At 45.3% G+C, this 15930-nt stretch overlaps 1 protein-coding gene across 1 annotated transcript; it reads right to left on the bottom strand.

The window, feature by feature from the left end:
* Positions 1-4063: 4063 nt before the first annotated feature.
* Positions 4064-12788, bottom strand: CYP1B1 (cytochrome P450 family 1 subfamily B member 1). The gene is made up of 3 exons (XM_019942888.3): positions 12345-12788; positions 10724-11767; positions 4064-7871 (listed from the first exon to the last, which is right to left on the bottom strand). The coding sequence occupies exons 2-3, from the start codon at positions 11764-11766 to the stop codon at positions 7283-7285; spliced, it is 1632 nt and encodes a 543-aa protein (XP_019798447.1). The 5' UTR covers position 11767; positions 12345-12788; the 3' UTR covers positions 4064-7282.
* Between the last annotated feature and the right edge of the window lie 3142 nt (positions 12789-15930).

Here is a 15930-nt window from a genome sequence, read left to right as displayed (position 1 = left end):
CTGATGAAAGTGTTTTTCATCTGCACTGTCCACAACAGTAGCCACTAGCCACATGTGGCTACTGAGCTCCAGAAATACGGCTGGTGTAAGTGAGGAACTGAACTTTTAATTTTATTTAATCTTATTTAATTTAAATTTAAATTGCCACACGTGACTAATGGCTACCTTATTGGGTAGCTCAGGTCTATAGGACAATAAGTAATTTCTTTTTGTGAGTGGATTATTTAGGCAGTGATCACACCATCTGACTTTAAAATATAGTGCAAATCATTTGTTGGGGCTGTTGGGTAGGAAATGCAGCAGGATGATTGGATATTCCACTTGCCAAGCAACATAAAGATGCCCACCCCTGCCGCATTGACACCCCGGGAAGTGGGATCTCGTGAAGAGAGACAATAAACCATGAACCATGAATGAAATTAAAAGATTAATTTTATGTTATATTAACAGGAGATAAGTCCTATGAAAAAAAAACAGAAGAAGAAGAAGAGCAACGTAAGGGAGTTGAGAGTGCCTGGGGAAGGGGCCAGGCTGAGTATTAAACAGAGAGCTCCAGGCAGGCTTTATTAAGATGAAACCTGAGCTCTGACTACAGGGAGGTGATGGGAAGTTTGGGCAAAGAAAGTGAAAAAGGTGCTAAACTCTGCAGAGCCAAACGGCAAGTCTGTATCATGAGCTGAACTGCCTGGCACACTGTCACAAAAAAAATGAGCCTGGTGGGGCAATGAGGAAGGAGAACAGTTTTTTGTTGGTGGTGGTTTATATTAACCAAGCTTCCATAGCAGTTTCCAGAACCATCTCTTGAAGTTAGGAATTAAAACTAAGTGGCAGACAGGCTCACCCTGCTTTTTACTGCAATAAGTTTCTGGAAACCACATTGGAAAACACGACAGTGAAAATTCAGCCTTATTCTCTCACTGCTTTATCCAGCCTGTTTCCCCACTTTCTCCCTCAATGTCAATGCCAAGTGCTAGGAAAGCAGAGTGCCAACTGGATCTGCCTGGGGGCTGTGGGAACTGCAGAGGCTTAAATTGAAAGGGTGATTGCTGGGAAGGGCAGTGGAAGACCCAAGGTGCCTACTTAAGGCGAGCAGCAGTGAAATGTGAACGGGGGGGCGGGGGGACCACAGCAAAGAGTAGCCCCCGCTCGCCACAGCTAAGGAAAGCACGCATGCAGCAGCAAAGACCCAAAGCAGCCAAAAATAAATAAAATTAAAAAAAAAAACATGTATACAAAACAATCATACACATTACGTTGGAACGCGTACCAAAAAAGTACACATTAGGCAGTATTGAGATGGAGAGGGAAAGAAACAAAAGTAGGCAAATAGTAATAAAAGCAGAATTAAAAATCTTTTAAAGAAGCTGGAAGATTTTGCAGGCTGGTGGAGCGACTCCTAACCCCTGACCTGCCGGGCTCTCAGGGGCTGTTAGGTGCGTGCTGGAATATTGCATAATTTGTGTAATAGTGTGCTGTTTATTTAACATAATATATTTAGTTGGTTAGCTTATGTAGCCTTTCTATCACCGAAAGGGATCTCAAGTGGTCCGAAACCAGTTCCAGTAGCTCCAGTCACACTGTTTTCGAAGGTAGGCTTCCCGTCAACACACCTGACTCATTCATGCCTTGGTTTTGCGCACTCTCTCTCTCTGGCCTGAGAGTATCCTATTTAATCCTATTCAAGGTCTCTGAGAGCAGGAAAGGTTCTGATTAGTCACATGAGCCAATATCCAGTGTGGTGCACTCCTCCACTCCTATCAGAGAGGGTTCTCAAATCAGGCATCCGGTCCAACTTATGGATGGCCTTCAGGCAAAAATTCCTGGCTCACAGATTATGGGAGAGAAGTTTTAATATTATAAAAACAAAGCATGACACACACACCCTTCTTTTTGTCTTGCTTGAGGATGCTTCTCTCAGACGGAAGGAGTATTGTGAGTCTTCCTAGCACTTCACACTGTCATTGTGGCATGTGGCCGAGACAAAGCAGGGGCACTGCTGCTGAAACTCCAGGGATCACAGGAATTGAAAAACAGACGGACTAGCCTGTATACCCAAACATGGGCAGCTTGGTAAGTGACAAGCTCTCTAGTCCAAAGACAGCAGGCTTTGGAGTCAGTTCATCTCCAGGGAACATCCAGACACTGACACTTTTCAACGTAGAACTTTGGCCCGTGACATTACTGCCTCCCTCACAGGACTGTTGTGTGATGATGCATTCACGTGCTTAGCAGGGTGATGAAACACAGTATTAGTTTAAAACATATCTGAGTTTCATTTCTTCCCCTCATACTTGGCCCCTGTTGAAAAGTGTTACTGAAGACCACGTAGCCTCTGTGTGAGTGAATAAAGGAGCTACAAACAAAGCTGTTGGTTACCCATAGCTTGCCCCTACCTGTTTAAACTAGAGTATTTTCCTCCAATCTTTCCCATTAAAAATAATTGCTTCCAAATATATTTGAATATATTAATTTCTTTTCTTTCTCCTCCCTTCTCCGAGAATTATAACTAATAGATCAAAACTTGAGAGCAGAGAGTATGTGAGTCACTAAACCAAAATAAGGGCAAGTTAACAGCCAAAACTTCTGTAGCACTTGTGCAGGAAAACTGACCGATTTTGAGGTTATAGAAACAATCTCTATGAGTTTGCAACACTCACACCTGTTTTATGTCCAAAGCTGCATTCATTCCCCACCCTGCATTCTAGTCTTATATTCTACCAGATTGATTGGGTGGAATTCAACTCTGCTTGACATTTTTGCAAACACCTGACCCCAATTACAATTTTGTTAAAAAATATTTTTCCTACGAAAATATCTATTTCATTCACCCTGAACCTTTATGACCATTTCCAAGATCCTAAGTTAGGACATCTGGAAAACAAGTGAGTATTCTCTTAAACCAATTCCTAACTATACCTTTCGGCTTCCAAAATGATGTTCTCAAGTCAAAGGATCAATGACACTGTGTGCAATTATACTTTACAATTACTTTTCCTGATTTCACAATAATGGGAGCTAAACTCTGGAAGAAATAAGGGGCAGCCCCAGATTACTGCACGGCCCTGCCATCTGTGAGGGTGGGGCAGTGAAAGCTTGGGAGTGCCAGCAGGGGCTCTGGGAAGTCAAGTCTGTTACCAGGTTAAAAATGTCAGCAGAAAAATAATTCCACATAGTGTATTAAAGAATACTCTCACCCATTCTATTTTATTGGACATTAACGGCACTTATTAATTAAGGCACACGTCCCTTACAAAATGAATGAATAAATGTTTACCAACCAAATTAAAAACAAAAGCTTTCCTGTCAAAAGAAAAAAAACGAATGAATGAAATACTCAAGGAAAAGGACTGGTGTGCTGCTGAGGGGGAAGAATATGTCCTGCATTTTTTAGATGAAGCAGAAATATAAGGTCAGAATCTTAAAATCTCAACCTATTCAATCTCTCAAAATTAGAAATTAATTGCCACTTTGCCAGGTGTTTGCCACTGAAATTTAACTTCTGAGTTGGTTCTTATAAATTCAAAAATGTTACCACTTATATGTGGAATCTAAAAAATAAAACAACTGAATGTATATAACAAAACAGAAACAGACTCACAGATACAGAGAACAAACTAGTGGTTACCAGTGGGGAGAAGGAAGGGGGGGAAGGGCAAAATAGGGGTTGGGGATTAAGAGGTACAAACTACTATGTATAAAATAAATAAGCTACAAGGATATATTGTACAACACAGGCAATATAGCTATTATTTTGTAATAACTTTAAATGGAGCATAATCTATAAAGATATTGAATCTATGTACTACGCTGTACACCTAAAACTAATATAATATAGTAAGCCAACTGTATTTCAATCTTAAAAAATAAGGAGAAATCAAGAATTTGGTAGGAGACTGGATGTCGAAAGCCTATTTAAAAGAAAAAGGCAAGCTGCCTAAAATGTAGAATGGCCAAAGAAAATATTTACAATGCAACATTTTAAGTCAAGCACTTATAAATAGTAGTTGAAATAAATAAATACATTAGACTGTATTTGCTATAACATAAAGTAAAACTTCCTAACAAGATTATGAAAGTGATTTTTATTATTTTGGTAATGGTGTCCTATTACAGGTAATTACAGGTGTAGAATTTTTTAAATTTGGCATATCAAACAGTAAAAGCCACATATTAATGCTGTGTCCCCTAAATCTATTTCGGTTACAACTATGCATTACAGTTGCTATGTACAGATGGAAAGCATACATGATAAAATACAAAAACAAGAAAAGGTTAAATAAGAAGTTATCCTTGAATTATAAACATCTACTAAAGTATACCTTTGTATTACAAAGTTGTGTCATAGCTAAAAAACATACAAATTAATACATAATGCTGTGCAACTATTTGATCTAATATAGATGTGATATGAAAATATTAAGGCCATAATAGCATTTCACAGGTAAAGGCTAAGTTCTGAGACATGAAAGCTTTTAGATAATCCACAAAACAAACCTGAGACATCTTCCTCTTGTTTTGGAAAAAAAGCAGTTTCCTTACAAAGTCAAAGCTTTAATATATAAATGAAGCATTTAATAAACAATATACTTTAACTATTGTAATAACCTGGATTAGATGTTCTGAGTAAAATGGTGACCAGCAAGTACATTCTTTCTCTGGCAGAAATAATATTAGATTTTCTGATCAAGCTAGTAACCTGATTACGGTAGCCCCCGAATTTGGTTATTTTTATTTGTTTGTTTTTGGTTTTGCTTTCCTTCCTTTAACTGGGTTACAAACATATTAAACAAACCAGGAAATCTCCCACCTTAGTTTCTTCTACCTCAGCCCACTGCCGAAAGTGCCAGATGAACCGAGCCTACGGACATAAAAACCGGCTACAGCACATCTGGACCCGGTTGACTTAAGCAGGCATCCAGATTGGTACATGATTCCTTTTGCTGCCACACCATCTCTCAGAGTAAGCAGGCTAGGGCAACGCCAGATTACTGTCTCAGCCCTGCAGGGGGTGGGGTGCAGGGAAGGGTGGGTAACAATGTTTTGAAATAGCCAGTACCCCCCAAATTGAAATGTATTGGGTAAGCCTGATTTCCACAGTTGACTTTAGTGCCTTTAAAAATACTGGCACAGTGTTTTCATATTCAAGAGGTACAGCTGTGAGATTTTATTAATTAAAATTATATAAAATTTTTATTAATAAAAATTCCAAATTATAAAATAGAGTTGCTATGTTGTAGATTTTTAAAAATCTACTTGGGATTCAACACTGGCACGTGGAACATCTTTCTTCTAAATATTCATACTTCAAACTAATTAATTTTGAAGGAGTAGGAGAATGTCTAACCATCTTTCTTCCTTTTCTTTTTATTTTCCACTCCTTTCTCTTACCAGACCCCGCAACCATCATACACTCCTCCCTTTATAATTTTGATAAAAAGTTTCCTAAAAGTTTAATGAAATGTAACAAGCAGTAAGCTTTTAGGACACTGCACAACTTCTTTTGGACGTTTGCGAGCAAAAAACTTAAAACTCCAAACTTCACTTTGTACATTGTTAATCTTCCATCACTTTTTTAAAAAGGTTTTCAGGTTATTTACATAAACTGAACATATAGATTTTGTTCAAGCTTTATGTTTTCACAGTTACCAAAGTGACTGCTCGCTGGGTTGGCCATCTTCAATAGCACAGCTGATCTGACTGGCTCCACTGAAATGCAATGCAGTCCTCCAAACAATCTCCCAAGACTGATTCTGACTTTCCAAAATACAAACACCAATGCTATTTTTTGAAAATCATTTAAAAGAGAAACTAGGTCCATTATAATGGGAATTCCCCCCTTGTTATTTAATAAAGAACATGCAGATAATTCATTGCATTTTTTCATTATTCCCCAGGCAGACACAGCTTCGATCTCTCTGCCTTTCACAGGCTAATGGTCAGATTTCCAGTAACTTCCTAGAACTCAATAATCAGAATGGGTTTAAAATAAAATTAAAATTTAAGCATGTCAAGAGTTTGGAATTCAAACATATTAACTAGATCAATTTCAAAAAAGATTCTGTATTGTGAATATAATTTTAATAAGCATGTTGTAAAGTGATAAGGAACACATTTTGCAGATCTAATTTTGAGATTTTTCATTCAAATTTTGGATGAGAGAAGAGACTTTGCTTCAACTTGCTTTCCATGATGTCAAAAACGGTTGATTTAATCAAGTTCATACCATGTATTTGGACCAAAATTGGTTAAATTAGTTGTACTTTTCTATTTGCTGTGACATTATAAAAGACACTTTTCAACCCTTTCTTGACCAAAATAATTAATACTGTTTAATAATAAAATAACTAATACATATTGCTTCTGAATAATTATGTAATATATGTACCCATATTGAACACTACTTGGTGACTTTTTAACCTATGAGATTTACTGAAGTCAGTACATTACAATCACACAACTTAAAGCTTAGCTAAGCTGGTAACTTTTTTTCTCATGATTGAAATTCTGTACTTTGGCAACCAAGAGCAGTATGACTTCAGCTTGGAATTTTTTACAATTTACACTTTAAAATTCATGAAATCACTGAAACCCACTAAATCAACTGCTATCAATTTCTTTCCAAGCAAATAACTTTATGACTCATCCAGAAAAGTAACAGGAAGCCCATCAGTTGGCAAAAAGATAAATCCATCCATAGATATTAGAGCCTAACCAAGCTATTTTATTGGAAAGGTGAGAAGGGAATTTCTGGTCTTTACTTTTTCCCTTATCACCCCAAATCACATGTCTTACACTGAAATTATTTGCCTTTGCATATTCAACAGTATTTCCTGAAACTTTGCTTAATACGGTTTTCGATGGAGCAGACTTCAGCACACAGAACATCCGTCTTGGATCCCACCCGACAAGGCATGGTTACTAATATGCCTCTTTATTAGGTAGTTCTGTATATATGCACATGTGTGTTTTAACTCCAAAGAATGCTCCCTCAAGAAATTATGATTACCAACATTCAATATATGTATAAAAATTCTTCGGGTCCTTTAATTCTTTGACTCAAAATATCTCCTGGAGCTCCTACACAGCCCACTGCTCATGAGATGCCATTCTGAGGACATGTGTACAAAGCACATCATCTGCGGGTCAGTTGGTTTATGCTCACTTTAGAGGCTAATTGAGAAAGTGGCACAGAGGAGCTAGGAAAAAGAAAAGCAAACCTTAATTTTACTCTCCATCCCCCAAGACTTGTGTACTTATAAAATTTCTGCTTGCCTCTGGCTTCTCACTGGCAGTCTTCCTCAGCTTGTAACTTCTGGACAGCACTATCAAGGAGCTCCATGGACTCTCTGAGAGTGACATTGATTTTAAATGACTTGGGTTTAATGGTCAGGCCGTAATTAAAATCCATTTTCGAAGGCTCGTCTGGATTGGCCCTGAAATTGCACTCATGAGCTAGGATGGAGATGAAGAGAAACAGCTGCGTCTTGGAAATCTCTTCCCCGATGCACCGCCGTTTGCCCACTGAAAAAATCATCACACTGCTGGCCAGGTCCTTATTGATGAAGCCATCCTTGTCCAAGAATCGGGCTGGATCAAAGTCTTCTGGGTTAGACCATTTCACTGGGTCATGATTCACGGACCACTGGTTAACAAAAACCACCGTGTCCTTGGGGATGTGGTAGCCCAAGACAGAAGCGTTGGCCGTGGTGGCATGAGGAATGGTGACGGGCACAAAGCTGGAGAAGCGCATGGCTTCATAAAGGAAGGCCATGACGTAGGGCAGGTGTGGTTGGTCGTCTAGGCAGGGCAGCCGGTCCCTACCCACCACTTGATCCAGTTCTGCCTGTACCCGAGCCTGCACTTCCGGATACCTGTTTGGTTTTTAATGCAGAGAGAGAAAATAAGTCAGGAACACTAATTCTTCTTTCATCTAGAAAGCCCATTACAATTTATTTTAATACCACTCTTCTTTAAACTGGCTATCTGAATCAGAAACTGAATTAAGATTTCCAGCAAAAAAAAAAATCTAAAATGGTTTCCTAATTTATCACTGCATTACAGGATGGAGTTTGTTATATTTCCTGTAATAAGTCTCCCATGGCTCAAGCTCTCTTTCCCATCATAAGTCAAAAAAAGGTCTAAGTTTTCTCAGCCTGAAAAAGCACAACAATGGATAAGGTCGACTTCTCCATGGGGCACAGCAGGGACAGTGCCTAGGACCCACAGCACTTTTGAGGGACTCATGAAAATTCATTTCTTATCAGAAGAAAATAAACTTTTAGGTCAACGAGAATGTTTCAATATATAATTTTAATATATTAATCTTTATACCAATGTAGTCATAAAATTTAATTTAAAAAATTTTTATTGAGTAAGATGTCTACAAAGGCAAAAGCCCCGGGGTCCACAAAAATTAAAATGTAACCCTCAAAGTGAGTTCTTCTTTTCTCCTCATCTCCCTAGACAATTCCAGCAGACACACTGTTCTCATTTTATACAAAGATAATTGGTATCCCGAGAGATAAAGCTGCATATCTTCTAAATTTAAAAGCAAATCCCCAATGTTCACGAGATTACGGTACAGATTGTAATACTTATTCACTGTTGCCAATAAAACTAGTACAATCCTTTCGGAAAACAAAGCAAGATCTATAAGGGTAACTCCTCCCCACCCTTTTAAAACCCAGTGATCTAGAAATGTGTTTTCAGGAAATAACTTAGCAGGTACAAAAACATAACCACAATAGCTGAAATTTTAAAAATGCAATCAACATTAAAACACAAGAAATGATTGTACATAACAATCCGTTACTATGGCAAAATGTTATGTAGCCATAAAAAATTACTAAAATCAAGTTTAAAAGACAGGGAAATGTCCACTACAGTGAGTGGAAATGTCAGAAGTCAAAACATTTGTAAATAATTCTTGCGAATCTGAAAAAAAAAAATTAAGCACACGTGGTGAAATTATGGGTGATTTTAAAAATCGCCTCTTTAGCTTCATACTTCAGGGGTCTGCAAACTTTTTCATAAAGGGCCAGATAGTATATATTTTAGGATTTGTGGATCAAACCCTCTGCCTCCCAACTATCCAACTCTGCCTTGTGCTGTAGTGTGAAAGCGGCCATAGACCACACAAGAATGAATGGGCATAGCTGTATTTCCATAAGACTTACATACAAAAACAGGTAATGTAATTTGCCAACCCCTGTCGTATTTTTTCACTAAAAAGAAGAAAAAAGGACTCATTAGCTATACCGAATTGAAAGTGATCCCAAAATTGTTTTACTTCTTTTTGCTGCCCAATTGGGGTACCCGGAGAACCATTTACAATTCGGTTTCTAGTGAAAAAAAGAAAGGCTGTTTCAAAAGATAACATGCTTATCTGGGGATGCAAAGGACTTATTGATCCCATTCTGGAATTGTCTTCTTCCTGACCTGTTATTATTGACTTCTCTTTATTCGATTTCTGCCCCTCCCCCATATGTGTTTCCATGATATTAATACTGAAAAGTGATTTTAAATATAACCAAAAAAAAGAAAGAAAGAAAAAAAAGAAGAAGGATTTGTGAAAAGCAGTTGTACAGTACATAAGGAAATATAGGATTCTAATGCAGTGGATTCTAACAACAAAAGAAGTTGTTTTTACCTTCCAGTTTCTAGGGGGCCAGCAAATTCAGCTTCTCCTATCGCTTTCCTGTGCGCCAAGAAATTGCACAACCAGGATTTCTGGTCTCTCAAGGCAATCAAGAGTTGCCTTGAATGAGACATTTACCCCTGGGGTAAGGTTGCCAGATAAAATACAGGCTGCCCAGTTAGACGTGAATTTCAGATAAACAGCGGCTAATCTTTTAATATAACTATGTCCTATGTAAATTTTATTTTTTATTTGCTCAATCTGGGGATACCGGGGACCTGTTTAATTCGTGCGTGTACAAATTTAGCAGAGGTCCGCGACTGGGGTCCAACTAACCGAGCCGAGCCCAAGGATCCTAGAGGGCTGCAGGTGCCTCCCGGATACCCAGTTTGCCTTTCTAGATGCCGCTCTGCGCTCGGTACAGTTACTGCTTCTCCCATTCTTTACACTGACACTTCTAGCGCGGCGGGTTTAGAAACCCAGCACAATCCGCTGGTTTCTGGCCGCTTTCCCGAAGTTTCGGATTAGCAGTCCGTGAGGCCCGACCGCCAATCGCTACCTTTGCCGGTGTACAAAGCCCTGACGAGAGGTTGGCTTTTGGCTCCAGGGCCGGGCGGCTTCCGATCCGCGCTGAAGACTGGCCGAGCGGATTAGGCTGCTGTGTTTATTTAACTTTTTTTTTTTTTTTTACTGCGCTGCCCTTTCCTTCGGAACCGTTCCAAATTTGCTTCTCCTGTGCCAGTGCGGGAGATCGGGGATGATCAGCGGGCACTGAAAAACAACTCTTGCTTTTCCAAGGGGTTTCACACAAATTTGCCCCCCCTCGGAGCCGGTAGCGACAGGATCAGAGATGCGGAGCCTTCCGGGCGCCGCTGGGTGGGGCGGGCGTGCGCGCCCATCTCGGCCAGCACCGCGCCTTCCTGAGTCGCGCTTTCCGGACGCGGTCTCAGATTTGGGAGGTTGGGACCTGGAGCGAAACCCCAAACCCTCCCTGCGCGCTAGTCGCGACCTCAGCATATTCTAATTCCATTCTGCCTTTTACAGAGGAGGGGAGGAAGGCCATCCCAAGCCTCCTGGAGGCTTTACCTGGTGAAGAAGACGAGCAGCCACTGCAGCGCGGTGGAGAGAGTATCCTGGCTGGCGCCGAAGATGTCTGTGACGGTGGCCGGCACGTACTCTTCGTCCAGCCGCGCGCCGCCGTCGCCAGAGCCCGCGGCAGCTTCCTTTCCTGCCGAGAGCATGAAGGCGTCCATCATGTCGCGGGGAGCGGCCCCGGGCCGAAGGCTTTCACGGTGCCTCAGGAACTTGTCTAGGACGAAGCTGCTGAAGTTGCGATTGAGCGTCTCGAATTCACGGAAGGCAGTGCGCACAGGGTTGGGGAAGCGCTGCAGCCAGGGCAGCACGTCCACCAGGCTGCCCGCGCCCACCGTGCGCCCGAACTCCTCGTTGTGGCTGAGCAGCTCTCGGAACTCGGCGTCGTCGTGGCTGTAGCGGCAGCCGAAGCACACGGCGCTCATGACGTTGGCCACGGCCACCACGGTCAGCGGCCGCGGGTCGAGAAAGGCGCCGCCCGCGCTGCCGCGCACCAGCAGCTCCACCAACTCCCGCGCCTCGCCCAGCACGTGGCCCTCGAGCACCCGGCGGCCGCGCGGCTGGCGCGTGGAGAAGGCTCGCATCGTGCTGTACGCCGCGCGCCGCTGCGCCTTCCAGCTCTCCGAATACTGGCCGAAAGCCAGGCTGCGGCCACCAGACACCACGCGGAAAGAGGCGAAGGGCGGCCGGTCGGCGAACGCGGCGCCCTGCTGCACCAGGGCCTGGCGGATGGCGCGCTCGCCGTTCAGCACCACCACCGGGCAGCTGCCCAGGCGGATCTGGAAGACGTCGCCGTAGCGCCGCGCCAGGCGTGCGAACGAGACGTGAGGCGCCGGGCCCATTGACGCCGCATTTCCGATCAGCGGCCAAGCGAAGGGACCCGGGGGCGCGGACCCCGGCTGCCGCCGCCGCTGCCTCAACAGCCACTGGCCCACGTGCACCGCGGCCAGTACCGAGAGCAGCAACAGGAGCATGGTCTGCTGGGCCGACAGAGGGATAGGCGGCAGATGATCGTCCGGGCTGAGGCTGGTGGCCATGCTGGGGAGAGAAGGGCGAAGGCGTGACACTCAGGTAGGCAGAGAAAGAGGCGGGCGCCCTATGCCCCTACCCCCGGCCTCGGGCTACCGTGCACTGTTGGGTAGGGAGGGGATCGTGCGTAGGTCAGGTCAGGGCTAGCTCACTGGAGACGCCGCTGAAGACGCCTCTTGCCATTCTAAACCTATTCCCCAAAAGCGAAGGGAAGGGTCGTGTTTCTACCTCTCTGTGACCCAGACTCCCCCCGACCCCGCCCCAGCCGCGTAACGGTTCCTGCAATTCAAGGCCTTGATGACTTTTCTCTCGGGGAAGGACGCTCAAGCCAGCGAGAGGGAAGGGAGGTCGTACGCTCGGGGCGTGGAGGCGCTCCCACCGAGAGCGCAGGGAGGTGCTTAGGCTGTGTCCCGGGGAAACTGTGCGGCCTCGATCTGGGGTGACTGCGAGGAAGAGTGCATCAAGGCTGTGGCGCTCAGTTCCCTCTAAGTGCCTACCACCCCGGCCCCTGCGCCCCCCGTCACCCCTGATCTGCGAGAACCCATCACAAGAGGCCGCAGGAACGCGGCTCCGCTGACAGACTGACCTGCAAGGCGGCGCGGTTTCCAGCAGCGCCAGACGGCCGGCTCCGAGGACGGATTGGGGCCTTTGTGGGATTCAAGACCGCAACCTAAGTGTCTCCAGGAAGTCGGAGGCCCGCCCTAGACACCTGTTGCCAGGTCTGGGAACTTTAGCGCCCACTCTGGAGTCTCTAGGCGTCGTCAGAGCCAGAGGCGCTTGGATTGGGATGGGGGCGGAGAAAGGTGTCTTCTTTGCAGAGCCCCGCTGCACCTGGGCCTCGGCAAAGTCAGGGTTTTCTCAGGGCGTGGGGATTGAGACTGCGGTCGATGAACAGAGTCAATTCCCAGCCCCCACGCCCCCCGCACGACTCTGACAGCTGGCGTCGCACAGGCGTGGCCCGTTTGCACAGTCACTAGGGAGAGTCAAAACGCGCCATCTCGCTTCTCTCTTTTTTAAGGTCTGTGTTGGGGAGGAGGCAGCGGGACCTGACGGGGGCGGGGCTTGCGGGGGGCGGGGCGCGCCGGGACAGTCCAAGCCTCTCGGACTACAGCTTGGGTCGCCGCGCGCGCGGGTAGTCACGCGAGGCGGCCCCGGAGCGCCCGACGGCCTTGGCGCAGTAGCTGGCGGCTTTCCTGGAAGCAGCGGTGTGAACTTTTCGTTTGCCCAAAAACCACCCTTCCTCGCAGTCACCCCAGATCGAGGCCGCACAGTTTCCCCGGTACCTGAGCACCTCCCTGCGCTCTCGGTGGGAGCGCCTCCACGCCCCGAGGGTACGACCTCCCTTCCCTCTCGGTGGCTTGAGCGTCCTTCCCCGAGAGAAAACCGCTCGAGATGCTTGGGCGCCAGAACCGGGAAAGGAAACCTGTCAGTTTGGAAAAGCAAGTTCGGTTGTGGTAGCGGTTTGCCTTACTGCATCCCGAATTGTTTTATTTTTATTTTAATGTTCTCGCAAGCAAATCGGCCGGTCATGTCAGTTTTGACATGACCACGGCGAGATCGAGAATCCCTGAAGGACGCCGCTCCCCCGCCCCGGGGCCCAGAGTGTCCTTGGCACACAAAGGCCAGCTAGCGCTGGCGCACCGCAGCTGGCCCCAAGGTTTCCCTCGTAGAAACTCCTCCAGGTGGCGCCGCCCACTGGAGAGCGCGGGGCAACGCTGGCCGCGTCGGAGGCCTTGGCGCCCGGCGGGGGAGCCAAGCTGGGACGAACACTGGAGAGAGGAGGGGAGGGAGGGCACTCTGAAGATTCCTGGAGGGAGGAGGCGGGGCGTGGGGGGTAGAAGAGGAGGAGGCCAATCTCCGCGCGCCTGCGAACTTTATTGGGTTGAAAAATCTCTTCTGCTGTCGCCTCCCCCTTGCGTGCGGAGCTGTGCCTTGCGTGCGCCGCTTCTGGAAAGTCGGCTCCACTCATGTCCCTCGGCGCTTCTCACGGCACCTGACACGCCGAGGCAGCGGCTGGGGCGGCGGCCGAGGGCGGGGCGCGGACCGCCACCACCCTCCGCGGCGCACGCACAGCCGCGCCCGCCCGGGCCGCCACCCGAAGGCCGGATCTGGGCTCGCGTTGCTCTCGGAGTGGGGACTCTCTTGTCAAAGGGGAAGCCCAAGGCGCTTGGGCCGCGGTAGCTTCCCCGGCCGCGGCGCCCTTTCCAGTCGGCTAGTACAAAGTATTTTAAAGACCCGAGAGAGAAATGGTCTTTTCTCCAAGGTTGGGGAAAGGACGAGCCCGGAGAAAGGGTGGGTTGTATAGTAGTTACCCAGGTAGGAAGTGTACTTCCGAGCCTCCGGGATTATCAAGTGTAAGGAAAGAAGTTGGGCGTTTACCACGTGACAGCCCTGTGCTTTTTGAGCTTTACCGGCGCTGCGAATCTCTATTGTTTCCCGGTTTACAGTTGAGGAAACGGGTTCAGAGAGATTATATGACTTACCCAAGATCACACGCACTATAGTAATACATTTACAATCAAACGATATAATCTTAAATGATTTCTCTTTCCAAGTAAATGATTGAAATGCTTGCATGGGCAAAGTGGGGCGGTTTTCTACCCTCCCACCCTCCCTCCTGCTAGCTAGTAAGAAGTGGAGCCAGAATTTGAACCCACGAAGTCGCACTCCAGATCGATCATACAAGTTTACGCGGAAGGAAATCCTCAGATAAAAGGCACAAATGCCTTCTTTCCTACCCGCCTTAAAAAAAAAAAAAATCAGCTGGGCAGATTTTTTTAATAGTTTCTGGGGTGTTTTGCTTTGTTTTGTTTTACCGAATAGAGGATTCTGAGGATCCTAAAGAAATAGTATGCTAACCTTCTGCAGGTGAATTGGTTTTGAATGAGGGAGGCCTGCTTCATAGCTGACTTTGGAATAACTGGTTAAATTTTAAAGAAAAATAAAGGGGCATCTTAAGAGTCTGACTTACTGAAAGGTTGAAACCAACATTAAAATATCTTATCTGATAAGAAAATGACTTTTTGTAAAATTCTCCATTCAGTAGCTTTTGAGAGGTTCTCTGGAAATGACTTTACACTTCATGATGGGGTACTCAGTTGTGTAAGGAAGTTAGTTTTTGAGCAACTGAGTAAATAAGCATTGGTTTCCCAGGGCTGTGCTGGCATATATAACCTTTGAAATGAATTTTGTAGCAACCTTACAATATCCAGCTTTAGTATGACCTTTGTCTAATCATTCAAGACTGTCACAATGTATCAGTCTCTTACTAGACTTCAGTAGATAAGAACTGTGTATGGGCTAATGCCAATTTTGAGCTATCGACATTCCTGAAAGCTTTTATCACAGTATCTCTACCAGAATCAGACGGATGGCGGTGCTTTTAAACCAAGTAAATTTCTATCTTAAAAAGTACAAACAAAGCTGTTCCTAAGATCTCCTGTTTAATTCCTGAATAATGTCATATAGTTTTTAGTAAACTAGATACATACCTTTCTGCCACAGCAAATAGTTCAAGCAAACCCTCCTCCAAGCCATAATGCCTTGGGCTCAGCACTTGTAGGACATGCCTTCAAAAGACAGAGGAACCAGTTGGGCAAATGCTGTCAGAAAGATAGACCTTATCAATTATGACAAGCCGAAGCCAAAATGACTGGCTATCGTAACGCTGGGCCTCAGGTTGTCCCAGGCTTTGCGATGTAGACTTCTGTCAGAGGGTCCATCTGGTACCTGATGAAAACGCAGGGTAAATCCAAAGCGGCCTGTGGGTACCCCCGATCCAGCTCATGGTGGAGCCCTCACTCTAGTGAAAATCCACACCAGGCTTTTAAGTTATCTCAGTTCCTCAACCAAAGCCAGTGGCTGAGGCCTAGGGATCTCCTTTCAGTCAACAACACACAATATGGGGATTTTGCCTTCCCAAAACTCAAATTTGAATTGTTTGGTACAAATAACTTTCCAAAGAACAGCTAAGCTAGAGAGAGAGTTCAAAGCAGAGGTTTAAAATACCCTGTATTGTATTGATTCCACAGAACAGAAATCCAGCTGAAGCTTGTTTAAGCAGGACAGGAATGCACTGGCTCATGTGCAGGGAAGGATAATGGTGGTACCTCACAGGATGGAAGGACTTGGGGCTGCTCGCCCCACTGTCTAGTATGCTGGTCTCTGTTTGA

This window comes from Tursiops truncatus, chromosome 14 (genome assembly GCF_011762595.2).
Source record: "Tursiops truncatus isolate mTurTru1 chromosome 14, mTurTru1.mat.Y, whole genome shotgun sequence".
NCBI classification, from domain to species: Eukaryota; Metazoa; Chordata; class Mammalia; order Artiodactyla; family Delphinidae; genus Tursiops; species Tursiops truncatus.
Note: the sequence above shows the minus strand (reverse complement) of the source record. Positions and strands in the feature narration are given on the sequence as shown.